The sequence below is a fragment of the Callospermophilus lateralis genome, chromosome 7, assembly GCF_048772815.1.
Source record: "Callospermophilus lateralis isolate mCalLat2 chromosome 7, mCalLat2.hap1, whole genome shotgun sequence".
Lineage (NCBI taxonomy): Eukaryota > Metazoa > Chordata > Mammalia > Rodentia > Sciuridae > Callospermophilus > Callospermophilus lateralis.
In genome coordinates, this window is record NC_135311.1 from 135,088,629 (window position 1) to 135,116,567 (window position 27,939).

Sequence of the window (27,939 nt, forward strand, 5' to 3'; positions counted from 1 at the left end):
ATGCCTGTTGTTAGACCCTCAGCGGATCCGTGCCGGCTGGATGCCAGTTCTATCACGAAGCTCAGGCCAGTATGGAAAGTGCTGACTGGTCCTGGCTGCCCTTGGGGCCACCGCGGGGGCCCTGGCAACCAAGGCTTCCCTCACTCTTCGCCTCACCGAGATGGGTCAACTGGAGGTGGGAGGAGGGAAGCCCAGTCACCCAGCAGCCCCTGGCGCGACCCAGATAGCCTGTGGGGATTGTCCCAGGCTCAAAGCGAGAGTGTACCAGGCCACGCTCCCTTTGGCGAGCGGGCTGGCGAGCAGAGAGCGCGCTTTGGCACCAGGCGGGCACTGGGGTGCGGGGCGCATGCCCCAGACACGCCCTATGGAAGCCGCTCCGGGGCTCAGCAACTGAACTTCGTCGTCGAGTGCCGCTGGCCAAGTTTTACTTCCCGGCCGAGTTGGGGCCACGCTGGCGACAGCCGCGAGGCTACCCCGCAGCTCCCACCTCCCCCGGGATTTTCCAGCGGGTTAATTTCCTGTGCCGGTAAATCCTTTTGCCAGCGCCTGGCTGCTCCCTCCCCGCCGCTCCCTCCCGCATCCTGCCGCCGTGACTCCCCCAGTCGGTCAGCGCCGCCGCGCTCCGTCGCCCCCGCGCGCCCGGGCGCACGCCCTCCCCGCCCGCCGCCCTCCGGCTCACGGCGCCCTGCAGCCGGGGCCCTGCTGCGCGGCCACGCGCCAGGGCTCCCCAGAGAGTCGCGTCCGTGTGGCCGCGGCCGGCCCCGTCCCTGGGCCATGAGCCCCCCGCCGCCCCCCGCCGCCCCGCCGCGGCGCTCGGACTCTGCAGCCTCCTGCTGCTGCTGGGGCCCGGGCACGGGTGCCCCGCGGGCTGCGCCTGCACCGACCCGCACACGGTGGACTGCCGCGATCGCGGGCTGCCCAGCGTGCCCGACCCCTTTCCCCTGGACGTGCGCAAGCTGCTGGTGGCCGGCAACCGCATCCAGCAGATCCCCGAGGACTTCTTCATCTTCTACGGCGACCTGGTCTACCTGGACTTCAGGAACAACTCGCTGCGCTCGCTGGAGGAGGGCACGTTCAGCGGCTCCGCCAAGCTCGCGTTCCTGGACCTCAGCTACAACAACCTGACCCAGCTGGGCGCCGGCGCCTTCCGCTCGGCCGGGAGGCTGGTCAAGCTGAGCCTGGCCAACAACCACCTGGCCGGCGTGGACGAGGCCGCCTTCGAGACCCTGGAGTCGCTGCAGGTGCTGGAGCTCAACGACAACAATCTTCGCCGCCTCAACGTGGCGGTTCTGGACGCGCTGCCGGCGCTGCGCACCCTGCGCCTGGACGGGAACCCCTGGCTCTGCGACTGTGACTTTGCCCATCTCTTTTCCTGGATCCAGGAGAACACGTCCAAGTTGCCCAAAGGTGAGCTGGGCAGGCTGGGCGGGCGGGAGCGGGAGCAGGAGGAGGCCACCGCAGCCGGGATTCCTGCCCGCGGGGAGGGGGGGTGGGCTGAGCCCGGAAGAGGAGTCTGGGGGCTCATCAGCAAGGGACGAGGGAGAGTGGGTCTGATCTCTACTGGGAAAGAGGAGAGGCACACACAGGAGGGGGCTGGAGCTTCTTGACCCAGGTGCTTGCTTTTCTTTTCTTCATCAACTCACTTTCCCAAGTTTGGGACCGGCCAATTCTCCTGCCAGGTCTGTGCCCCTCTTGGCCAGATCAACTCACCAGGCCCAGGACAGCTGGGTTCCAGTTGTTTGTGGGTCCTTCCTAAGTGGAAAGCTCTCCATCTGTGGGAAACAGCACATTCCCAGCACCTTGGAGAAGAGCCACCGGTTCTAAAGGCTGCTCAGCATCCTTGGAGCCCAAGCGGGTGTCTCTGCTTCCCAGCTCCAATTTGCTGCTCTGTCCAAAAGGGGAGAGGAGTATTCCTGGGGAGGAATGCAGGCAGCTCAGCCAGTCATGCAGTGATGATTTATGGGTTTGTGGTTTTTCAGCCCAGATGTGAAAAAGCCCAACAAAAATGTCAGAGCTTGTTGGATCCCCTGCTCTCCTGGTGGACTCTTCCAGGGCCGACCTGTATGTACATACCCACTTGGATGTACATACCAGGAATACAGGGTGCCCAGAGTTTAGGGGCTTTGGGAAGGTCAGAGGAGGGACGCTGGGGCAGCGCGGAGGAGGGACACCAGCATCCACCCGGGCAGACGTCCTCATGCTGGATGGATTCCAGCTTGTGAGCATCGTGCCCACAGTGACCTCTGAGCCAGATCCCGCCTCTCACCTTGCCTCCAAGGCTTTAGAGGTCTGGGGACCAGCACCATAAGGCACATGTTTTAGAAGGTGATATAGGTGCAGACTTGGCTGCAGTAGACCTTTTTTTCCATGTACTGAGAACTCAGAGATGCTGCTCAGCTGCATGCAAAGTTCCTGGGTTCACCTGTTCGTTCTGCGCTGCCATTGGCACACCTGGGTATTGGGTGGCCATTCCCTAGTAGATAGAGGCCCCCCAGCTGGCATTTCACTCTGGGCTGGCTCTACCATGTACACAGATCATGAAAAGATCTGGTCTGTGAGGTACAGAGTCCCCAGCTTTAAACTTGTCCTGTCCTCCTGTCTCGCTCCCCTGATCCACCAGAAGGCTGTGCTGGTGACAGGAGTGGGTGGCGGGGCTCGCTGGGATGGGGGCACACCGTGGTGCCGATTGCCCTGGCCCTTCCGTTTGGTGGGCTGGCCTCGTCTGCTCCACTGCTGGTCTGCTTGGTAGAACAGGCTCCCACTCTTCCAGGGCAGGGCGAGCGCTGGGGCAGAGGTGTCAGGGTCAGTTCTGCTGAGGGCAGCCAGGTTCTGGGCATCAGTCTCCTCATCTCTAGAGTAGCTAGCTGACCTCTGAGATCTCCACACAGCCCTGGATTCGAGTCTGAAGTCATGGGTTCGAGTCCTGGCTTAAAACCTGGGCTAGTCGTGGTAGTCCCTAGCTTGTTTGGGTCTCACCTTGCTTGTGGGTGACGCTGTGTGGTCCATCTGACCGAGTGGCTGGCAGCATCCAAACCAGGTAGTGTGGGAGAGGGTGGAGTGATGGCAATGGGAACAGCCCTCCCCCAGCGTCTGTCATTCAGGGCATAAAACAGACACCAGGGGCTACATGGGGCTGGGGAGAAGGAAGGAGAGGCTCTGGACAGGGCAGGCTGGGGAGGACTGGTCTCATCCAATCAGGACGGATAGAGGCCGCATGAGGGCACCTCCAGGACACAGCGGCAAGAGTGGCTGTGGGTCTCCCTGCCCTCGTCATGTAGCCAGAGCAGTGTCCTGACCCTGAAAACCAAAGGCAGGTGGGTGGTGGAGGAACTGGCACAGGCCTTAAAGGGAGAGACCCGAGTTCAGGTCTGGACTCAGAGGTGTAATCCTGGGTGAGCCCCGACCTCTCTCAGCCTCAGTTTTCCTCCCTCTTAATTCAGAATGTAGTGACGTCATTCTCCTCCTGCCTGTTGTGAGGTCTGAACAGACCAGCTGGGGCCAGGGCTCAGCAGTGCCCAGCACCCAGTGGTGGCCCCGAGGGGGCCCGTCACCCCTTCCTTCCTGCAGGTACACTGCTTCTTAAACACTTTAAAAACATTTGTATCAACTCATGATAGTTGTGTGTATCTGTGAGTACCCTGAGATAACGTGATACACAAGGCATAGTGGTCCTATCAGGATGATTAGCCTTTCCATCTTGAGCACTTATCATTTCTTGTTCTGGGAAACTTTGAATTCCTCTCTGCTAGTTCTTTATGAAATATGTAGTAGGGGCTGGGGATGTAGCTCAGTGGTATAGCGCTCCCCTAGCGTGTGCAAGGCCCTGGGTTCGATCCTCAGCACCACATAAAAATAAATAAAATAAAAGAAAGGTATAAAAAAAAAGTGAACTACTTAATAAAATATACAGTAGGTGGTTGCAAACTCTGGCCACCCTCTGTGCTGTGGAATGCTAGAACTTACCTCTGGACAACTGCACGATGGTGCCCTCTATCCCCGCAGCCCCTGCCCAGCCTGCACTTTTCCCAGAGGCCAAGGTCGTGGGTGGGATCCCTGCCTCTGGCACTGAGCTGCACACCATTCTTCTTACCAGACGCATGGCCTTTCCGTGCTCTCAGGCCATAAAAAAATTCTCATCTATGAAATGGGGATGGTAGGGTCGCTCTTCACGGGGCTGCTGGGAAGGTCGGGAGGGTGTTATTTATGTATGAAGTGCTTGCAACAGCAGCTGGTGCCGCCTGTGCTGTCTGCTGTAACGGGGAGGCCCTGCAAAGTGGTGTGTGTGACTTACCCAAGATCTCACAGAGCCGGGGGATGCACAGGTTCTCCCCCCGCAGTGTCCTCCTGGCTCCCAGCCCTGCCACGCTGACCACCCACTTTCAGCCAAAGAAAATCAGCCTTCACCGGGGACAAGCTCCAGGCCTTTCTATGCTCTGCATCTTCCAGGGGAGGGATTTCAAAGACAGAGCAAAGAGGATCCTGTCCTCTCGCCTCCCCTGCACCCTCCTCCCCCAGAGAAGCAGGAGGGAGCCGGCGCTTTCTCCCCGTGACCTTGACTAGCTCTGACAGTCGCAAAGATGTGTTCTTCTGCCAGGTAAGCCTCCCCTTGTGGCCACAGCACTGAGGGGGAGTATTTGGCCACAGAGCAAACCGGGGAGGAAGGGAAGGGCTTGGCAAGACCCTCTGGTCCCCTCTGCCCAGGCTGCGGCAGGCAGGACAGTCAGAGTCCGAGGTGTGGGCAGGAACTGCCCTCCTGGAGGGAAGAGGCTCAGCGAGGCCCGTGTGCCCAAGTGCCAGTTAGCAAACCCCAACACAGCCGCGAAACAGAAACCCAGGACGCCCGATGGATGTTGAATTCCAGATAAACAACAAGCGATATTTCAATATAAATGTGTCCCGTGCAAAATTTGGGGCAGACGGATACAAAAAATTATCTGTTGTTTTTCTGGAACTCGACATTAAAGGGGGCGTCCTTCACTTTACCGAGCAGCTCTGCCCCCCGGCCCTCTGGGTGGCAGTCACATGGCAGGTACAAATGCTGCCTCGGTGACCACAGCAGCCCTCCCTGGCAGGTTTCTTCGTCCACAGTTCACCCAATAAGGTGAAGTGGCCTCACAAGGCCCCGCGGGTAGGGGCTGAGATGGGCTTGGACTCCAGGGTGTCCAGCCCTGGGCCTGGCCTTTCTCACAGATGTGGGAAGGGAGAGTGAGACCACCCCCAGCGCGTTCGCTCCCCTGTCCTCAGCTCCCTGGAGTGACAGTGGGCTGCCTCCTCTTTCCAGCCTCAGCTCTATGCCTGGTCTGATGGTTCTCCCGTGAGGTAAAGGGGTCCCAAGCCGCTGGGGGGCAGTGGTCCCCAAGGGGACAGTGATGATCTCCCTTTAAGCAGAAAGGGCTCCAGACCTGGAGGCAGGAGTCCTTGGAAATCACTCGGGTGACCTGCCAGGGGACAGAGGGAAGGGTGGGGAGTTCTGGAGGAGACCAGGAGGAGCAGCGGTGACACTCTTGTCACTGGTGTGTGTCACGGCAGCCCAGCAAGTGGGAAGGCAGCAAAGACACAAAGACCTGGCGCTCCAGGGTGGTTCTCAGAGCGTCCACCTGGGTGAGAATCCCCTGAGGGCTTGTTAAAATGCAGATTCCCGGGGCCGAGGCTGGAGACCTGCAGGTGAACACGCCCCCACCGCCCGCGTTTCCTAGGCACACACAAGCCTGAGACCTGTTCTTGCAGTGGGAAGGGCTATTTGCTGGGTCTCTGGCTCTGCACTTCACTAGCTGTGTGACTTTGTGTAAGTTGCCAGCTGTCTCTGAACCTCAGATTTTTCTTTTGCAATCAAATGAGTAATAGGAGGATTGGAAGGTGCCTTCCAAATCGAACACCTTTGTGGTTTGAAAGGGATATTATCCTGGTCCACTGGGGAGCTGGGGCCTGGGAAGGCCAGGGGCCCTCTGAAGACCCCTCGGCTGGAATTCGGAAGGCTGTGTTCTCTTGTCGTGGGGAAGCAGGCGTAGCTTCTAGACCAGCTGGGACTCTGAGCTGACTGTCCAGAGATGGAGGGACTTTCCCTACGCTGTCCCCAGCCTTGGTCCTGGAGCCACAGGGGGAAAAGGCCCCTAGGCTTGAGACGTGGTAGCTGGTGGGCGTGGGGCTCCATGTGCTTTGGCTTTGAAAGTGGGTGAAGTAGGGGACATGCCCACTCCAGGCCTGAGAGAGGGGGACTGGATTCACCCAGGTGCCCTTCCCAGCCCTTGGTGGCTGGTGGGTCACAGCCCACGGCACCATGTGAAGGGTCTTTCACCCTGTGACCTTGACACATGGAGGTGCAGTGCAGGCTTGGGAGGGGGACCTGGGCAGAACTAACAGGGCCACATGTCATGCTCTGTCTCTGCTGGCCCTGGCCAGTGGGGACAGCCTCCTCACAAAGATCCGCCCTCAGCCTCAGGTCATTCAGGGGCTGGGGCCACACTAGACTTTCCCTCTGGGCAGTCATTTCAGGCAGGACACACCTAGAGGCACAATGTCACTAGCCCCACCTGCTTACCTGGCCTGACTTGGGGCTGGCTGGGGGACCCAGCCCCATCTCCTAGCACCTGCTTCCCAGGGCGGGAGCTGTCACATGGGGATCTCTTGTCACTGATAAAAGGAACTGTTTCTCAGCCAAGTAGACAAGGCCTGCCCTCTCCTGAAGGTCACACCGGTACTTTCTCCTTAGTGACCCCCAAGGCGACTCTATTTCTTCTTCTAAGAAATAAAAGCAATTTTCGCTTCCAGATTATGAAAATAACTGGCTCCTGTAATTAAACTGGGGAATTGTAAGGAAATATCATGAAGAAAATAAAAACAAAACAAAACAAAAAAATGAAAACTCAGAATCCCATCGCTACTCAAGTTCTAGGGTTTTCTTCTTATGCTCATAGGTATTTTTAAGCCAATTGATATTAGACTGCACATGTTCATACTTTTTTCTCTTATTGAGTTGAAATGAGAGAACTCTCGTTATAGTTCTTTGGATTTGTTTGTTTGTTTATTTATTTTTGGTGCTGGGGATTGAACCCAGGTCCCCATGCGCCCTAGGCAGGCACTCTACCGCTGGGCTCCATCCACAGCTCTGAAAATCCACCCCAAGAGCCCGGAGGCGAGGTTGTTTCACAGAGACACCAGACCTGCCGCTGTGGTCAGCCAGGCGGGTTGTTCCCATGTACTTTTGTATGTAAACAGCGCAGAGCTGGGGGTCCTAATGCATGTAAATAACTTTCAGCTGTTTCTTTGGATGGAAACAGAGGGTGATGGTTCAGGCCTTTTTAAAGCCATAGATACATTTTTGCTTGGAGAGACCATTAGCAGAGAGTCTAGGTCTCAGGAGGCTGGTCCTTAGCAGTCCTTTTGAGGAATGTTTGCATTGGACACTGAGGTTCAGAGGGCAGAGTGCACCTGTCACATCACAGCTACTGAGAGATACTAAGGCAGGAGAATCGCGAGTTCACGGCCAATCTGGGTAACTTAGTAAGACTCTCTCTCAAAATACAATTTTAAAGGACTAGGGGTGTTGCTTAATGGTGGGGCACTTGCCTAGCAAAAATGCGTGAGGTCCTGGGTTCAAATGCTAGCTCTGGAAAAAGAGGGTCCAGTGCTCAGAGTTCCCAGGCCCAGGACAGGAGGAGCAAGGAGAGCAGAAAAGGCCGAAGAATGACCCCAGGGAGAACTCCTTAGAAAACACTAGAGGAAGAGACCCTCACCTCCCCCAGCTCTCTCGAGCTGTCTGCGTCCACACCCGTGGCTCCTGGAACACAAGTATCTGCAGCAGCTGCAGTGACTTACAGTAAGTGGAGCCCAGAACTGAGGTCTGGAGCCCAAACGGCTTGACCTGTTATTGCTCTAAATATTCCCCCATGGGCTGGGGCTGGGGCTGGGGCTGGGGCTCAGTGGTAGGGTACTTGCCTAGCACGTGTGAGGCACTGGGTTCGATTCTCAGCACCGTATGTAAATAAATAAATAAAACAAAGGTCCATCAACAACAACTTTTTTAAAAATAATTTTTTAAAAAAGTCCCCCCGTTGGATAGCAGCACAAAGACATCTCCTGGTCACTTTAACCTGCATTATTGTTTGGCCCCGTGGACACTGCATATGTTTATTTTTTAATTTTTATTATTATTATTATTATTTGGTACCAGGGACAGAACCCAGAAGTGCTTTACCACTGAGGCACATGCTCAGCCCTTTTTATGTTTTATTTCGAGACAGGGTCTCACCAAGTTGCTTAGGGTCTCGCTGAGTTGCTGAGGCTGGCCTTGAACTTTCGATCCTCCTGCCTCAGCCTCCTGAGTCGCTGGGGTGACAGGTGTGCGCCACGGTGCCCGGCAACGCTCTGTGTGTGTTTATATCCCTAAGGAACCGTGTTCCCGCGCAGGGTTGGTTGAGGTCTCAGTTGCTCTTGCCAGTGGCCTCTCCCCTGCCTGTCACCTGTTTGTACATGTCCTGTGGTGTCACAGGCTGCCGCATTTTCAAATTGTCTCCGAGAGGTGAGTCACCGGAGTGTCACCTTTCTTGCCTCTATTGGTGTCCAGGGGTTGGCATCAGCTTTTACGGGCACTGTGTCTGAGTTCCGGTGGAAAGCCACCTGCAGACACGACCTGAGGTGACCCCTGTGAGCCTGCCCGGTGCTCTCTGGAGAGGGCCTGTGAGTCCCGCTACTCTGCTCCCAAACACCAGATGTTTCTAAAAAGGTCGCCTCTGTCATGTCACTCTGTCACTTAACTCCGAGGGACATCTTGTTGTTGAACAGCATGGGACAGTACATGGACAGCCCCAGGGACACCCCGTGGGGGATTTTGCCAGTGGACTCAGATCCCAGAGGGTCTAGGCCTCCCAGCCACGTGGCCGTCTGGTCACTGCTGTCCCCCCGTCTTGTGGTCTCCAGAGTGTTCTGGGAGATGAGGCGGCTGGCGTGTCTTTTCAGCCTTCAGGGGAGCAGTGGCCCTCAGGATGCGTGGGGACTCCACGCTGTGTAGGCCGGGGGTAGTGAAGGTTCCGCGCATCACACTGTGTCCTGGACACGACCAGCAAGAGACGCAGCCCCCTGTGCTGCTCTCGGCCCTGGAGCTGCTGACGGCTGCGCCCCCCCCCTCCTGCTCCCCTCCCCTCCCTTGGCTCACGCTCTTCTGATCCTCTTACCTCCCCCTCTCTGGGCTCCAGGCTGGGCCAGGAGTCTGTCCCGTGTGATCCTGGGTCCTGTTCTGCCTCTAGGTCCTCTGCTTGACCGGCAGGCCGTGTCTGGCTCTCTGTGTTTCAGAACTCCTCCTCCCTCCTGCCACCAGAGCCCTCCTCTATCCCTGGAGCAAGCCAAGCCCCAGCCTCTGGGCTCCTTCCCCCTCTGCCTGGTGACATGCAGCCCCAGGTTGTCCCATCACCAGGTCTGTAGCTGGCTTCACCCCCGCCCAGAGGCCATCCCTCACCACCCGCCATCCCTCCGTCACCTGTCCTTGGTGCATTCATCATGACGCTGAGGTTGGCACGATCTATGGAAAGGGAGGCTCCAAGAGACGAGCAGCCTGTGAGCCCGGCCTGGGTAGATGGTGGACGGTGGGATGAGGAGAGGTGGCGGCACGGTCCTGGGGGCCTTCCTGGCACAGGCTGGCACAATTCTGGCCAGCAGAGCATGTCCAGACCTCCTTCAGCAAGGGCAGGAGCTGGGGAAGCAGCTCCCCTGGCTTCTTTCCCGGGTCTGTGACCCTGGTCACATCCTGTGGCCTCCCTGAGCCCCGAGCCTCCAAGTGAAAGACAGACGGGCCAGTTGCCCCTGTCCCACTGCCAGCACTTGCTGACCAATGAAGGTGGCAGCTGGGGATGTGTGGTGCTGTCTCTGGCAGTGGCCGTGGCTGGAGGGGGCACAGGACACCCAGGGCATGGATCAATAGCCGGTGAGCCCCGCCGAGTCAGACACCTTTGCAGAAACGGGAACCAACCTCAGGGGTGCGAGCAGATGGAAGGACGTTTGCAGGCTGCAGACGTGCCACCAGGAACCTTGGTCCTGAACAGCGGTGCCCAGGGAGTCCTGGGACTGAGGCTGGGGTCCCCCTCTGCTGTCCAGTCTTATGGCCTTCTCTCCATCCACCCATGAGCTTTCTCTGCTTTCCTGTCCCCTTGGCAAAAACTGTACCTTCCGTCGCTGCCACCCTGCTCCACTCACACGGGGAGCTGAGGCTGGGCGAGAGGTTCCCCTGGGGCCTCTGGGAGGCTCTGTCTGGCCCCCTCTTGGAGCCGTCCCTCTCCTGGTCCATCCTGCTGGGGGAATGGATGGGGTGACCTTGTCCATGATGGTCACCAGGAGCTTTTCAGTCAGTGGGTATGGGATGGGGTGTAGGGAGTGGCGCTGAGAAGGGAGTCTGAGCAGGCCACTCCCCAGGTGTCCGGGCCACAGCTGGGCTTCCAGTGAATGGACAGATAAGTTCTCTGACACTCCTGGGCCCAGGGTCCCTTTAGTCAGATGCAGGATCATGATTTTGAACTCTTTGAATCCGATTGGTCCCTCAGAACTGCCTCTTAGTCTAAGAGGCTCCTAGCTCTCTCAGCGTCCAGACTCCCTGCCCTTGACCTTCGTCCCATGACCAGCGTGGAGCAGGGAGAGGTGGAATGCCGGGGAGCTCCTCTGCGGGCAGCTCAGAGCTGCTGGGTGGTGTGGTGTACAAGCAGGTGACACTCCTCCCCGTGGGCACCCAGACATGGGGATTTAAAAGGCACTGATGCCCAAATCCCAGGGCATTGGTAGGTCTGTACGAAGCCCTGGTCTCCTGACCTCCAGGGCACGAGTCTGCGTAGAATCGCGGACATGGGTGCGGGACGTCTGGGAAGAAGGTTGAGGCCCCTTTGAGTCACAGCTTGTGAGTAGGCACCTGAGCTCCATGGCTGGTAGGAGGCAGCAGCTACTCTTTGCATTGGAGAGTAAACATTTTAGGTCTTTCTGGAAATTGGTGTTTAGTTGTCAAAAATAGGGGCTTGGAAGAGTGTGGTCCCTGTCTCCAGCTGCCTGAAGGGCGGTCACTGAACACAGGAGACTTGTGAGTGGCCTCAGAAGACTCACTGGTGGTTGGGACCTGCAGGCTGTCAGGACTCTGTAACGGGGCTGCTGAGGGAGGTGACCACCACTGGAGGCGTTCCCGCAGGGGCCTGGTGACCACGGTTCAGTGTAGCTACAGAGTGCCTATGGGGGAGGTTCCCCAGGAGCCTCCAGTCCTGGTTCTGACCTTCTGGGGTCCCGTGGTTCTCTCCTGGTTCTGCTGGCTGAAGGGGCAGGGCCTGCAGAGGCTCGGGGGGCTGGACCTGCCTGATGCCCAGGACAAGGGCTCCCCTCCCGCTTTCCTCCCCTGCAGCTGAGAAGAAATGAAGCCACCTGCCTTTGTCCAGCTCAGGTCTCTCTTTACTCACACCCAGCCCCTGTGGGAAGCCAGGTCACCTGCCAGCCACCAGAATGGGTTTCTAAATGTGGACCATGGACATCCAGTTCACGTCCAGCTGCCCCGGGGCCAGGACACTGACCCCCAGTGGCCCTCCCTGTGGGCCCATGGGACCCGGGCTTCCAGACATACCAGGGCTGTCCCACGGCCAGTGCCACCAGGCTCCTTCATTCATTCGTGGATGTTTGTCCTGCTTGTGCCTTGCTCCAGAGAGGCCCGAGTTCTGTGGAGCAGGGAGGCTCCAGGATTTCAGGAACTAGAGTCTCTTAGTGGCAAGCCCACCCCTAGGGTCCATAGCACCGGCCTTAGGCTCTGAGCCAGGCTGGGCCATTGCGTCTCTGCATGGGAACCCGGCCCTGGGGGTTATCCGCCAAAGGTGACCTGAACGCAGTAGCGGAAACTGAGCAGACTAACCACCGCCCCCCTCAAGAGCAAACCCAGCGCCAGGTGCTCAGGACACTGTGGTGAATCTGACCACGGCTCTGCCCTCTTGGAGCAAACATTCCAGAAGATTCAGAAAAGCTAAGACTGTAGGATTATCTCATCTACCCTGCTTCATTTTTAGGTAGGAAACCATGGTTCAGAGAGTTTTGGGCAAGTTACTTGCCCAAAGCCACAAAGCAGACTAGGGAAAAGCCAAGACCAGATCCTAGCCACGCCCCCCCTGCAATTTCCAGGTCCCCTCATCTTGCACGGTGGCCATTAAAGGGGTCATAGCACAGTGGCTGAGAGCACCAGTTTGGGATTTAGGTTCATCACAGTTTCAATCCAGCTTCTTTAGTTGCTGGCTGTGTGAGCCTGGGTAGACTGCTTAACTTCTCTGTGCGTCAGCTTTCTCATGAATAAAACATGGATGATAATATGTGTACTGTGAGGGTCAAAGAGAGAATCCCTGGAAAGTGCCTGGCACGGTGTCTGTCACACAGGAGGCATGTGTTGAGTGCCTCGCTGTCATTACCATGGCAGTCAATCAGTCCACACCTCCACAGCCACTCAGGGGACCAGACGCTCACTGTGAGCCAGTGTCTCAATGTGGCGGCCCCAAAGGTGAAGGGAACTGAGAGTGGACTCCTGGCTCCAGGGTACAGCTCTGCCACCGGCTCTCTGTGTGAAGTCCTTTGGCTGCTGGAACAAGTCACCATGAACAGAGGGGGTTAAAATGACCACTCAGTGGCCTTGCAGGACTGGGACCTGGACGGCCACGCAGGTCTGTCAGGCTCAAATCAAACCCTCTGTGTCTGTTCACCTTTGCTGGCCTCTAGAGGCCGTCCCCATCCTGCAGCCGCGTCCCTGTGACCTCTCCTTTGCTGACTCTGACCACCTGGCACCCTGACCTAGGGACCCTGTGACAATCAGCCCCCCCCCCCCCCCCCGGTGACCCAGGATGGTCTCCTTCTCGAGATCCTAATAGTGACACATTCGCAGGTCCCAGGAGTGGGCTGTGGGCATCTTGGGGGCTGGGTTCTGTCTGCCGAGGGAAGTCGCCTCCCTTCTGTCTTCCCACCTGTGAACCCAGAGGGGACAGCAAGGCTCGGGTCCCCTCCCCGCACAGCCTCCCAGGGTCCCCTGCCATCACCTCCCCCACAGCACCTCAGCTCTGGAACCAGTGGCCGCGGGGTCCTACCTCCAGGACCCGCCCAGACCTGCCCCTTGGTCTTGCCCGGAAGAAGGGGTGGCTCCGAGCTGTCCCCGAGCTGCTCAGGACCCGGGAACTCAGGGCCCAGGGGGACGGGCGTGCTCACCGGAAGGTGGCCCTGGAGTGCTGGGGGCAGGCTGCAGTGACGGGCACTGCTCAGCCCCAGGAGGAGGGCACTGGGGGAGCCTCCGGGGGACAGGGGAGGGGGTGGGAGAGGGAGGTGGCAGCGCTGAGTGTCTTTTTTTTTGCTTTTTGGTGCTAGATGTGGAACCCAGGGCCTCGGCCCCGTTAGGCTGAGGAAGCCGTGGTTCAGAGACTAAGTCACTTGCTCAAAGCCAGTTACTCTGCTTTGAGCTACCCTGAGCTACCGCCCTGAGCGTCCACCGGCCCCGTGTGCCATCTTTCATGATGAGGGTGGATCTGCTGTGCGTCGGCTTGTCCACATCTTGAGGTCTCCTGGGTCTGGAACGTCAGGGGCACACACACAGCCACACACGTCCTGCGTGTGCTGGGGAGAGTGCATGGGATGTGGATCATCACAGGGCTTTCAGAGCAAGTTGTTTTCATTAAAAAAATAATACAACACTGGACACTATCCCTTATACCTGTCATCCCAGCAACTCCGGAGGCTGAAGCAGGAGGATCACAAGTTCAAAGCCAGCCTCAGCAACTTAGCAAGGCCCTAAACAACTTAGCAAGACCCTGTCTCAAAAAAAAAAAAAAAAAAAAAATTAAAAAGACTAGACTCCTGGGCACAGTGACACATGCCTATAGTCCTAGCAACTCAGGAGGCTGAGGCAGGAGGTTTGCAAGTTCAAAGCCAGCCTCAGCAACTCAGTGACCCTAAGCAGCTTAGTGAGACCCTGTCTCAAAATTAAAATAAATAAATAAATAAAAGGGGCTGGTTTATGTATAGCTAATAAGAATAAATTTAATTTTTTTTTAAAAGGGCTTGGGATGTGGCTCAGTGGTTAAGCCGCTGGGTTCAATCCCTAGTACCCCCTGAGACCGGGTCTGTACTTGGAATGGAATATTACCTAGCCCTAAAGAGGAAGGAGATCCCGCCACATGCTCTGATGTGGATGGATCCTCAGGACATTGGCTGAGTGTAGTAAGCCAGTCACCGAAGGACAAGTTGTGTAGGGCTCCACCTTTGTGAAGTCCCTAAAGTGGTCCCATTCACAGAAATAGAAAGTAGACTGGTGGCTGCAGGGCTTAGGGGAGGGGAGGAGGCCTGGTTGTTTAAGGGGGACAGAGCTTGAGTCTGGGGGACGGAACGCGCACAGTGGTACATGCCAGGAATGCCAGCAGCTTGGGAGGCTGAGGCAGGAGGATCATTTGAGCCCAGGAGTTCAAGGCCAGCCCGGGTGACCCAGGGAGCCGCTGGTTCAAGGGGAAAAAGAAAGAAAAGACAAGAAAGAGCCTGGCTGGGTCTCCTTCCCGGCAGGCTGCAGTCGGCCGGCTCCTCCCTCCTGGGGCTCCCCGCGCGCGTCTGCGCTGTCACCCACATCCCCGGCTTCTGTCCCCTGGATTCTAGCAGCATCCACCCAAAGTGCCACTAGACATTAACAGAGTCCCCGAGGGGCACAGTCACTGCAGTTCAGCACCACTGCTCCACGTGGTCGTCGAGGGTCCTGAGGGAGCCGGTGACTGGGAGGGATCTGTCACAGTCCCGATCTGGGACAGCGTCAGGGGAGGGGGCCGCAGTCACACACACCCCCTCCACCCCAGGTGCCCGGCCTGTCTCCTCTCCAGCGTACCAGCAAGCCCTCCTCTGGGGACAAGCTGGGGACGTTCGGTGGTTGAAAGGGCGGAGCTGTGTCTGAGCCCTCTGATAGCCACCCAGACCCCGGGAGCCACCGGACTCCCAAGCCTCTCAGAGTTCCCCACACCAGCCTTGCCAGAAGGTTCCCTGCTCCCGGGTCCCCATAGTCACTCGGCACAGGTTGGCACCCTACTCAGCCCAGCCCCCCACACAGGGAGACTGGCAGTGGTCAGGACGAGGGGTCAGGTGCGGCCTGGACTTACAGTGGACCAGGTGGTGGTGGCATGACAGAGACCACCTAGTGGTGGCGGTGGACCTGGGGAGGTGGACAGCCTGGTGGTGGTGGCAGTGAGGGTCAGGACGGTGGCTGTGACGGTGATCTTGGTGGCAATGGTGGAAACTCCAGAGAATCCCACTTTAGCCCTGGTGACTGTCCCGGCTGAGACCCTGCCGGGGCGGAGACACACCAGGACACCCACATGACCCACATGGAGTCTCCCGGGCTCGGGGTAGGACTGAGGTCAGGGTGGGGGCCAGGCTGCAGGGCGGGTCCGAATACCCTGGGCAGGGCCCAGGCTGCCACAGCCCCTCTGTCTGCAGAGCAGGGCGAGCGGGGCGGGCCCTTGACCTGATGCTGCGGAGATGGCCTCCTCTTCATGAAATCAGCTTATTACTTAATCAGCCCAAGTGCCTGCCGGCCGAGACGGGGAGGGTGATTGGGGATTTTCCTCCCGTGAGGCTGCGGCGGATATTTAATGAAAGTGACGGTGGAGGACAAAGGTCAGCACTATGGGAAATTAGAGGCAGCGTTCCCTGGCACCCCCGCCCCGGAGCAGGAGCAGGAGTCTCCTCGTGCAGGATTCCTCTGTAGCACGAAGCGGCTGCTGCTGCAGCCACAGCACACGCACCTTCTTCTCCAGGTGCTCAGACTGGATTTAGAAGCTGGTGCCTGGAAAGAACATGAAAACAGGGAATCAGGGATCTGTGCTCTGGTCCAGATGCCAGGTGACCTTGGACAAATTCCCTGACTGCTCTGGGCCTCTCTGTAAAAACAAAAACAAACAAAACCAAAAACAGAAAGGCAGGCAGGGGGGGCGGGGAGGGGGTTTCACCTGCACAGGCTGCGTCACTTTGGCCAAGTGAGCGGCAGGCAGAAGATGCAAGTGATTGGGAGGTGTGAACTCCTGCCAAGAGCAGGCACTAGTGTCCAAGGGTCCCGGGAGAAGCTTCTGGGTCCGTCCTTCCTCCAGGATGAGCCACCATCCCTGGGAGTGGGCAGTGGAGGGAGCGCCTGGGTCAACACACTCCCTGCCCAAGCCCTCCTGCCACCAGGCCCTCCTCACACCTGGGGAAGACTTGCCAAGGTCACAGCACAGGTCTCGGGCAGGCAGTTCACAGAAATAGCCAGTGAAGCTGGGGACAGTGGCACACACCTGTAATCCCAGTGACTCAGGAGGCTGAGGCAGGAGGATTGCAAGTTCAAGGCCAGCCTCAGCAACTTAGTAAGACCCTGTCTCAAAATAAGACGTAAAAGGTTCTGGGGATAGGACTCAGAGGTTAAGCCCCTGCTGGGTTCAATCCCTGCTTCCAAAAAAAAAGTGGTCTTTGGTTGCATGGCAAGGTGCTCTCCGTGTGGTCCAGCACAGTGGCGGAGGCTCTTTCTCTTTGCAGATTTTTGGAGACGCACGCTCAGAAACAAACCTAGAAGGGCACAGAGCAGCTTGTTAACCGTGTGTTCATGGGCTTCTTTTATCCCCTTTCTGCTTTCTCGGAGTGGGGACAGCCTTTGCCACGCATGTTTAAGGACACTAGTGCTGACCGGGGGCTGCTGTTGGTCAGGGTGGGACTGTCCCAGGAGCGCAGCTCAGGGAAAGGCCCCGAGATCTCCCTGGCCACAGGCTGCTCGTTGGCGAGGGGCCGGTCGGGGCGCAAGAGATTAATCTCAATCTACCATCTGCTATGTCACCATCTATTTATGGAGGGTGGCAGTTCGTCAGCCTCTCAGCTCAGGTGTCAGCTGCGGGGACAAGTTATCAGTCAAGGGGAGCGAGCCTGGCGGGGGGCCGGGGGCGACAGGCAGGACCCTCGCAGGGGTGAGGCCCCGTCTCCCCTGAGTGTGCCCTGACGGAGAAGCTGGGTGGTTCTAAAGGGAGGGAGCCGTGGGCCTGTCCCACCTGGGCCTGGGCCAGACGGAGCCCACTGTGGCTCTGGTGGACGTGGGCTGGAGGGGGACCCATGTGAAGGCCGAGGTGGGGAGCTGAGCCCACCAGGGGGGGCCTGCCATGGGGCTGTCGCCCAGGAGGGGAGGCGGGCCGAGCTGCCTCATTCCCACCGCCTCCCAGGACCCTCAAGCCACTATGCACGGGGCTAGGACGGCTGGGCAGTGTTAGGTGATTTGGGACAGAGGGACAGAGAGTGACAGGACAGGGGTCCAGCTTGTCCTGGAACTCCTCTGAAGTCTAGGCAGCAGCTCGGGCCACAGGAAGCCGGAGGACGTCAGGCAATTTGCAGAACAGACGAGGCTGGAGACGCAGGCGCAGAACAGAACCAGGTGGCTCAGGGGATCCAGGAAACAGACCCCACTGGGGAGCTCTCTGGGGTGCGGCTGAATGGGCCCCGCCAGGGCTGCGTCCAGCGCACCGCGATTCTGTCCTGACACAAGAGATGCAGGTCCCCGGCTGGCCGCGGCCAGGAAAGGGCTGTGTGCTGTATGAAGGTTGCCTCAAGACATGCTCGGTGGGGAGAGGGGACTGTCCCCAAGGGACACCTCCCAGTGAGGAGAGATGGAGGGTGAGAAGCCAAAGGGTCGGGGGGGGGGGGACTATCACATTGATGTCCCTTGTAGCGGGGTGAATTGGGTGTCCCCCAGAAAGATTCACTCGGCTTTTAACTTCTGGCACCCGAGACACCCGCGAAGGTGACCTTATTTGGGAAGTCTTTGCAGACGTAATTAAAGTGAAGAATCTGGAGAGGAGCTCATCCCGGGCTCAGGGAAGGGCTGCCGAAATCCAGCGACAGGTGGCCTCTCGGAGGAAGGCTGGGGGAGATTTGAAAGAGTCAGAGCAGAAGGCCCTGCAGAGCGGAGCGGCGACAGAGGCGGGCTGAGGCCACCAGCCAAGGACCCTCTGGGGCACCGGAGGGTGGAGGAGGCGGGAAGCTTGTCGCGACCCCTTGCCCGCAAGGAAGACGCAACTCAGGAATCTTCTTTCAGCAGTTTATTCAGGCCTTGATTTAAGTATCTTTTAGTGACTCCCTTTCTTTCTCTTTCTCTCCCTCCGAGGGCCCAAGCACAGCCTAATAAAGCCTCCCACGTACCAATCTTAAGCCGCCGCGTGGATCTTTCTTATAGGGTGGCAAGAGATATCGTGCCAACTCTCCACAAAGGAATTTGATTTATCACAGGCCACAGTGGAAGCCGGCGCCATCTTCTAATGGCGGCCACAATTTACAACAATGGCTTACCACAGAAGCTCCCTCCGCTCAGACTGTCACAGGATCTAGCTCTGCTGACAGCTCCATTCCGATTTCAGGACTCTGGCCTACAGAGGCCTTAGGCCACCGGCTTGTGACAATTAGTTACCTAAAAATCAAACAGAACCCTCAGAATAACCCGTTAGTGCTCCGGGTGCTGTGAGCCGGGGCCACCACCGGGGGCAGCATGGTCCAAACCAGCTCTGCCAGGTGAGGGTGCTGCAATCCGGTGCCCTCTGGGTCCTGCCTCCCGGAATAACTTGAGCAAGCAGGGGAGAGAGGCTACGGCCATTATTCCAAGTGGACAACTTTAAGTAAGGAACACACCTGTCCCATCCCTTAATCTGTGACCCAGGGTCCCCATAGAGCCAGCTGCAGAGTTTATTTTGCAAATTACAGGGACAAAGGCAGCTCAGAGAGGAGGGGACATGCGGAGGCTGCAGGAGGGTCAGGTGCTTTGTTCCCATCCACCTGCCTCCAAAGAGCAAGGAGAGTTCCCACCTCCCAGGAGGGAAAGGCTGGGGAGACGCCCACCCAGCGTCCTCCTCCCGCTGCTGACCAAGCTGGGGAAGAGCTTCTGTCCTCAACGGAGGGGACCCGTCTGCAGGGAAGGTGGCCTGGGGAGTCACGTGCCCTGAGCCTGTCTTTATTTGTAGGTTCATTCACAAATACTGTTTGCGAGCTCTGAGTCCCGGAATGCAGCAGGGGGGTGAGGTGACATTTGGGTGGGACGCGCAGGGAGGTGGGACCTAAACACATGCAGGGATGTGGGTGGCACGGGCGGTGTGGAAAACAAAGCCAGGTTGGGGGTGGGGATGGAGAACAAGGAGAGGTCAGGAGACTGGCTGCTTTAGGTGGGGGAGAGGAGGCCTAGTCCACAAGGTGACATATGAACAGAGACCTGAAGAAACTGGGGTGCACCCAGGAATCCCAGCAACTCGGGAGGCTGAGGCAGGAGGATCACAAGTTTGAGGCCAGCATGGGCAACTAAAAAAACAAAAAGGGCTGAGGATATAGCTCTGTGGTGGGGAGCCCTGATACGTAAAATACAGTACAATAAAATAATGTGTCAGCTGAGGGAGCAGGTACAAAGGCCCCGAGGCAGTCCTCTGATTGTGGAGTTTGAGGAGCAGCAAACAAGGTGACATGGAGGGGCTTGGGGATGGAGGTGGGGATTGTGGATTTCATTTTGAGAGGAGAGATGGGGAGCCCCAGGGGGTGGGGTGTTGAACCGAGGGTGACAAGGATGTAGGTTTCTCTGTAAAAGATCCATTTCCCAGGGGAAATTGGGGCAGTCTCCAAGACAGAGGCTGGAAGGCAGCTGGAGGCTCTTACAGTCCTCCCCAGGAGAGGGTCCGGCAGCTCACCCCCCCTTTTCCTGAATCCCAGCTTCTCCTTCATTCATTCATTTTTCAGTTCTTAGATTCCGGGAGGAGACTGTTATCAATTGCTCTTATTTTTTTCCCCACAAATTAGCTGTAATAATTAGGAGGAGTGCACCTGGGATGAGCTTCCATGAAGAAGCCAGAAATCATTAAAAAATGGTGGTTCCCAATGGCTTTCCACCAAGAGCCCATCAGTGGGTCTCAATCCCAGGTCTGAAAGAGTTTTCTACCAGCCAACTGCAGGGTTGGCAGCTAGCCGGGGGCCGGCCACGGGCGGGCTGTGCTGCTGACCCACCAGGCCTCACTCACACTCCGGCCCACCTCCAGCTCCCAGCGGGACAGCTGCCCAGGATCCTGTCACCTGGGCTGCTTGACTTGATCTGGATTTTCTCCTTCCTGCAGCGTACCCTGACTGCTGGGAGACCCAGGCCCCCCGGGGGAGGGGGTCAGACTTGGAGGAGGTCTGTCAAGGGAAGGGGGAGCCCGGGAGCCACCTGGACAGGCCTCCCAGAGCGGGGGTCCTCTGAGCTGAGCGCTAAACAGGAGTTCACGCTTTCTCTGCAAAGGACCAGGTAGTCAATACTTAGGGTATGTGCCTTGTCACAGCTATTCCACTCGGCTGTTGGCGGTGAAAAGCAGCCATAGATCGTGAGGAACCCACCCAACCTGGCTGTGCACCAAGAAGGTTATTTACAAAACGTGGGGAGAGGGGCAGGAAGGAGGATGTGTCTATGGGCTGTTCTTTGTTGTGTTGTTTTGTTTTCCAGATATCTTTGTTTTATCAACAAATAACAGTGTCTATTTCTAGGAAACAATGTGACATTTTGATCTATGTGTACTTCAGTCGGCTGAAGAGGTGGCTTGGGGAAGGGCAAGGAAAGTCAAGCAGGGACACTCCAGGGACTCCCACACCCCATGCGGACAGCCTCAGGGCCTCCAGGCCTCCCACCTCTCCTCCCAGATCCTCCCAGCTTCTCCTCTTCCGTGCCACCCTCCTCTTCTATCTGGGAGTGTGTCTGCTGGTGTCCTGCCACCTTTGCTGTTGGAGGCCAGGGTGACTGTGCTTCCTGTCTCCCTCCCTCCCTCCTGCTCTTACCTCTCCTTCTCTCTCTCTCTCTCCTTCATGGCGCCCAAAGGGAAGATGCACCTGTGTGTGTGATGCAGGAATGCAGGGAGCTGCCCAGTAACCCACATCTACTCAGTGGCCACGAGCAGCCGGCCACACACCCGGGTCTTACCATGGCAGAAACGTGGCTCGTCCCACATTTCTGGAAGCTGCAACCCGAGATCAGGATGCCGGCAAAGCGGGGCCCTGGGGAAAGCTCTCTTCCTGGTTTGCGGAAGATTGGCTTCTCAGTGTGTCCTCACATGGCAGAGAGACAGACAGACAGACACTCAGAAAGACAGAGGAGGAGACAGAGGGACAGCTCTGTGCCTGTCCTTATGGGGGCTCTAATCTCATCATGGGGTCCCCCCCTCCTGCCTCATGTAACCCTAGGCACTTCCCAAAGGCCAGTCCCCCAACACCATCACTTTGGGGGTGAGGGCTTCCACCTATGGGTCTTGGGGGGACACAAATTGTGACATTGTGAAATACATTTTTTATCTTACTCCTCATTTCCTGGCACACAACCCCTAAAATCTGTAGCATCTCTGAAGCCAGAGATTCTTTTTCGATGCTAATGGTAGCTGCAGGATGGGGACTGGTCCCTGGGAAAAGTAGAGGGTTGGGACTTTGAGTCCCACCCCCCAGCCCCTGGGGAGGGGAGAGGGGCTGAAGGTCAAGTTGATCGCCAGTGGCCAAAGCTTTAATCCATCCGGCCTCCTCCGAGATGAAGCCGCCACAAAGCCCCAAAGGTCAGGGTTCAGGTAACAGAACAGGTGAGGGCTCTGGAGAGGGTGCCCCCGCCTCCCTCCCCGCATCTCTGCATCTGCACCCTTCGTCAAACCCTTTAGAGTGAACGGGTAAATCCATTTCCTGGGTTCTCAAGCAAGTTAGTCCACCGGAGGAGGGGGTTCCGGGAGCCCCCGTTCCCAGCCGGTCTGTCGGCAGCACTCGGGAGAGCACCCTGGCCTTGAGATGGCACCGGAGTCAGGGCCGACCTGGGCACCAAGCCTCAACCCCGGGACCTGCTGCCACCTCCGGGAAGGTAGCGTCAGAACTGAACTGGGTTTGAGGACAGGCCAGCTGATGTCCACTGCAGAATCACAGCCTGCTGGCCGGGAGAAGCCCCCGAGTGTCCCAGGTCACAGAAGCCTTTTGTAACGGTGCAGAGTCAGAGAGAGCGGGAAAGTTCGTTTCCCCCTGTACATAAGCCTTCAGTCCCTGAGAGCCACCTGCTTAGCGGAGCGGTCAGTTTCCAGCAGGGAGCTTTGTCTGCCCCCATCAAGGGACTCTGGCACTCTGGGTGGGGCTGCTGTGGCATCTGGGGGGTAAGGGGCAGGGATGCTGCTAAGCTTCCTGCAGTGCATGGGACAGCACCCCCAGACCAAGATGCCTCCTGCCCCCAAGGTTAGCAGTGGGGGGTCGAGCAACCCAAGATCCTGCAGGAGAGCAGGAGGAGACCCCAGCGTCGGAGACCCCGGCTCCAGAGTCCTGCAGTCAGTCTGGGCGCCTTTGCAGATGGCTCTAGGAGCCGCCCCTGCCCCCCCTCTGCTGGGTCATCTCCTGGGCGACTCTCTTTGTCCAGCTCATCTTGTTTCTCTGCCCTTTGTGAGCCACAGAAAGCCATTAAGTCGGTGCATCTTATCACGATAGCCACACAGGGCACCGGCCCGGCCGGCTGGTCCCCATTGGGGGGGGGGGGGCTTGCGTGGCATTTTCTGAACAGGCCCTTTTCTCCCAGCCACAGAGAATGTGAGGTGACATTTCGAAAACCGTCGCTTTGTTAAATTGCGGAGACGGATCTCAAGCCCCAGGGAACACTGTGGAAACCAGAGGGGACTCCAGGAGTCCAAGGCCAGCTCAAGTCGGAGCCCAAGAGTGGGTGCCCCGGGCTCTGAGGCTGCTCACGGAGGAGGAGGATTTCCAGGAAGCTCCCCCCGCTACATCATGACCAGTTATGAGCAGGAGGGCTGCAAGGGCTCTCCCGCTCCCCCACACTTGCCGGGGCCTCACGCCTCCCACTGCCGTCGTCCCTCGCATCTGACCTCCTGGCACCTCTGGCTGGGGAGGGGGGCTGTTAGGAGGGAGGCGACTGGATTCCGCTGAGGAGACCAGTGTCTTCAAGGGACCCCCAACACACTGCCTCAGGGCTCCTCTGTGTGATTCAGAAACACTTAAAATGCTCTGAAGTAGGCTTACCTTGGGTTTCTTTTTCCTGCTTTTTCCTTTTGGTACTGGGGATGGAACCCAGGGGGTCTCTACCGGGGGCCACATCCCCAGCCCTTTTTATGTTTTATTGTGAGACGGGTTCTCACTAAGTTACCGAGGGCCTCCCTAAGCTGCTGGGGCTGACCTTGAATTTGTGATCCTCCTGCCTTAGTCTCCCGAGTTGCTGTGATGACAGGCGGGCTCGGCTGTACCTGGATAAGTTTGGCTGCTTTAAGGAAAAGAAAGAGGCTTGACACGGCACAGCATCTTTGGGTCCAATACCACTGAGTTACATCCCCAGGCCTTTTTAAAATTTTTAATTTTGGGTACTAAGGTATTGAACCCAGTGGTAAAGTGTTCCTGGGTTCAAAAAAAAAAAAAAAAAAAAAAAAAAGGAAAAGGAAAAGAGAAAGAAAAAAAAAAAAGAAAGAAACACTCAAAAGTGTAGCCAGGTATAAGCCAGGGAAGCCCACAGAGGCCTGGTCCACCTAATCCTTGGGTCTATAAAGCAGGCACTGATTCAGGGAGGAGAGCCTGCAGTCAGGTTGCTAGGCAACAGTTCCCATGGCGAGAGGGCAGCATTGGTGGGGGGGCTGTGGATCATACAAGAAATGGACAAGGACAGACACGCACCCTTCATCTTGTGCTTCTGAGCTAGAGGAGGAACGACACACCAAGAAGAATCCCAAGGTGGTCACGGAGGTGCCAGGCAATTAAAAGGGCAGCTCTCTGCAGGGTACAAGCTGGTGACGAGCAAGGTGGGAAGGTATCATCTTGACTTTCAGATATGCTGGGAACAGGATGAGGGTCAGCTCTGTGAAACTGGAAAGCTCTGAAAAAACAGCTAGAGAAGTTCTCCCCGAGAGTTGGGAGGTAGTGAGGAAGGCAGGTGAGTTGATGTCAGGATGATGTCCTCACATCTCTCTGGCTACTTCCACTGCAGAAGTGGACCTTACGCTCCAAGGGTAAGCGTGGGCCTCCAGAGCCGAGTGCCAGGCCCAGATCCTCACTTTGCCACTTCCACTATGAAGCCCTGTTGCCAAAGAAAGCCCTGACAGCATACGGTCCTTTAGTTTTCTCATAAATGGGCCTCGTGCATTTCTGTCAGAATTGAGTTAATAGATAGGTAGCATCTAGGTTGAGATTTTTTTCTTTTTCCATGTTTTGGCAGTCCTGGGTTTGATGAACAGAGCCCCCCATCTCCACAAGCAAACTTCATAGGACCTGAACCAGAAATAGAGACTGGTGAAGTGCTGAGCCACTAAGGGTTACTTGTTACCAAGCACATTCTACCCATCCTGACTGATGCATGCATAGTATGAACTATGTATTAATTCAAGGCCTCATGAATCCTAGGCAAGCATTCTACCTGTGAGCTATGTCCCCACCCTGTCCCCTATACATAGAACCATATCTGCAGGTAGTAAGCGTAATGAAACTGTTACAACCGCTCTATTTGTTTATCCTTCCTCTTCCAGATCAGAACCAAGCTCTGAGCTCTTTGTGCATTCTAATATCACATGTTCTCTTATATCTGAGGTCTGCAGAATCACAGCAGTCATTTGGGTTGGTACATAGTTCATTTTGTGCATGTGTCAGTCAGGATGGGTAGAATGTGCTTGGTAACAAGTGGCCCTTTAGTGGCTCAGCATTTCATAGCCCGTATCTCTAGTTCATGTCCACTGAGGTTTCGTGGTGGAGATGGGGGCTCTGTTCATAATATTCACTCAGAGGCCTTGGCAGTCAAAAACTTCATCTCAATATAGGTCCATTTCCCAGCTCAGCTCATACTAAATTCTCCTTTCTCATTCTGCTGGCTATGCTGTGTTTCTCAGATGCTGAGCCCTGTCCCAGGCTTTCTGCTTAGAATGATCTGCAGGCTGGTTCCTCCTCACCCTTTAGACTGTTCCTCCTGACCTCCCCATCTACAGAGTCCTTTCTCCCACTCACCCTCAACTGCTTCACCTTGGTGTTGCATCCTAACAGTTTAATGTATTTCTTGATCTACTCCCTTGTCATCTAAATTGCAAGCTGAAGCCAGGCGGTGACACAGGCCTGTAATCCCAGCTACTTGGGATGCTGAGGTTGAAGGTTTGCAAGTTCAAGGTCAGGCTGGGCAATGCAGCAAGACCCCATCTATAAACAAACAAACAAATAAATAAATAAGGCACAAGAAGGCCAAAGTTTTGTTTTGTTCTCTGCTGCAGCCCCAGGACCTAGCACAAAGTAAGTTACACAAATTTTTTTTTTGGTTGAATGATTGAATGAGCGTCTGTCTTCTCCCGTTAAAGTTTACACCCTTGGGTGGTAGGGTCCTTATTTTCCTTGCTTGTCATCAATTCCTTGGCACAGGCAGAATCCTCAACATGTGTTTGTTGAATCAATAAATGAGTGCTTAGAGAGCCACCTGTCACGGGGATCGGTGTCTGTGCCTCGGGCAGGTCACCCATTAGGCTCATCTAAGTCCAGGGTAGGGACAGACTTCACCTGCCTGTCACTCTGACCACCTCTTACTCCACTGATGGCAGACGGGGGGACCCCAAGAGAAATAACTCACCAAAGCAGGGGAGTCATCAGAGGTGTCTCTAAAAATATTATGAACTGTTTACCCTGGAAACTGCGTCTCCTATGACCAGGTGGCTACCTGATGGCAGCCCTGGGGAGGAAGTGCCAGAGTCTTTTGTTCCCACCCTGCCCTCTCTTCCCGGCTTCTCTCCTTTTCTTTTCCTTTTGGAGGCATAGTGGCTCCAGAGCCAGGTTGCTTGGGTTTGAATCCGGGCTCAGCCGTTTACTAGTTGTCCAACATTGAGTAGTGACTTCACCTGTCTGAGCCCATTCCCTATCTGAAAAGTGGGGCTGATATCGAGGCCTTTCTACGGAGTTGTTGTAAGGATTAAATGAATTCATCTAAGTCAGGTGCTCAGAACAGAGCCTGGGTGAGTCCTATGGAGCGATCCTTGTGCAGATGGTGGTGTGGTAGTTATTTTTAGCAAGCCCTTACTCAGCATGGGCTCCGTCTTTAACATTTTTCTAGACTGGAGGGTTTGAGGCTTCTTCTTAAATTAGTCAAACACTCAAGTGAAATCCTACAGTCAACCCAACACAGAAAGCAGAGTGCAAGAGACCTCCTCTGGTCGTATCAGGGGTGGGCTCAGGCCCCTCCCGCTCCTCCTTGGGTGTTTGGATAGTGAAGCTTCTCAAAGTTGCCTCCAGCCACAACAGAATCCCCCAGTTATTAGAAAATGCAGAGTGGGCTGGAGCAGTGGTGCTTCCCTGAAATCCCAGCGGCTCAGAAGGCTGAGGCAGGAGGACCGGGAGTTCAAAGCCAGCCTCAGTAATTTAGCAAGGCCCTGTCTCTCAGTAAAATGTAAATAAAAGGGCTGGGGATGTGCCTCCGTGACTAAGCACCTCTAGTTTCAATGCTCAGTACTAAAAAAAAAAAAAAAAAAAAAAAAAAATGCAGAGAAGCCCCCCCCCCCCCACCTCAGGATGGATCCCTGGGGAGCCTGCATCCAAGCACAGTCTTCTGGTGACTCTTCAGCACATGGAAGCTTCACCCAAGTTCCAAGTATCAAATACTCCATCTGGGGGTGGTGGCACATGCCTGTTGTCCCAGTGATTCGCTGAAGAGGCTGAGGCAGGAGAATCCCAAGTTCAAGGCCAGCCTCAGCAGCTTATGAAACCTGTAACTCAGTGGTGGATTGCCACAGTCCGGCTGGGCAAAATAACCCAGAGGTGACAAGCAACTTGAAGGTTGAAGCGGGAACTGCTTTATTGCGGGGGAACTCCAGGTAGTGGGCACCCAAGGTAGCGGGAGCCGCTTTATTGGGGAACAGCAGAGGTATATATACCTAACTGATGACACCCAGCTTGACTCAGTTAGCATCAACCAGATACAGCAATCAGCCATTAAGGAATCTCCACCATCTTAATGGCTCCATGGCGTTGCCTCACAAACCACTCCTCCACCATCTTGACTTGATTTGCGGTCCCCATCAGTGGATGACAACCTTGGGTTCAGTCTTCAGTACAAAAAAATAAAAAGTACCAGATGCCACGGGAAGGCCCCCTCCAGCTGCCCCCTCTTCCTCCCCTCTCCTGTGTCGGGGTGGTGGGCTTTACACGGTGGCAAGCCTCTCTTCCTGTCTGCCCTGAGGACGGTGGAGAGGAGCTTGGTATCCAGTGGGGCGATGGCCCTGCAGCCCGGAGGGTCCTGCCACCGGGTGGGCCCTGCTCCTAGTCCCTGCACCTGCTGCCACCTCCTGCTCCCTGCCATGGCTGGCTGTGACTGGGTCTAGAGAGGTCCCCAGCCCTAAGTGGAGTGTAGCGCCCCATGTCACCCTAACTCCAAACCCAACCGGCCCCTAACCCTCCAGGAGCCCAGGAAGAGCCGTGTCCTGATTCTCCCCACGACGGTGACTCTGAGGTCTAGAGAAGTCCCAGTTGCGCTCGGGCCAGCTCCTGTCCCCTCGTGTCTGGGGTGGGGCGGGACTCCCGCTGGGCCGGGCTGAGGCTGACCCTCTGGCCACCGCCTCTCCACAGGCCTGGACGAAATCCAGTGCTCGCTGCCCGCGGAGAACCGCAGGGTGGCGCTGCGGCAGCTGTCGGAGGCCAGCTTCAGCGAGTGCAAGTTCAGCCTGTCGCTCACCGACCTGTTCATCATCATCTTCTCGGGCGTGGCGGTCTCCATCGCGGCCATCATCTCCAGCTTCTTCCTGGCCACCGTCGTGCAGTGCTTCCAGAGATGCGCCCCCAACAAGGATGCGGAGGACGAGGACGAGGACGAGGACGACTGAGCCCCCTGCTCGGGCGCGTCCCTTGGCAACACCCAGCCGGCTGAGCCTCTCGGAGAGGGAGGGGAAAGCGCTGAAGACCGGGAGGCACCGGCCACCCTCCAAGAACAGAACAGAGTCTCCTTGG

General features: G+C 56.7%; 1 protein-coding gene across 1 annotated transcript; it reads left to right on the forward strand.

Annotated features, from left to right (window-relative positions):
* On the forward strand, nt 1–27,890 carry Lrrc38 (leucine rich repeat containing 38). The gene is given in 3 exon segments (XM_076863357.2): nt 1–648; nt 651–1,407; nt 27,562–27,890. Coding segments are annotated over 3 exon segments (1,659 nt in total). The 3' UTR covers nt 27,816–27,890.
* The last annotated feature ends 49 nt before the right edge of the window (nt 27,891–27,939 follow it).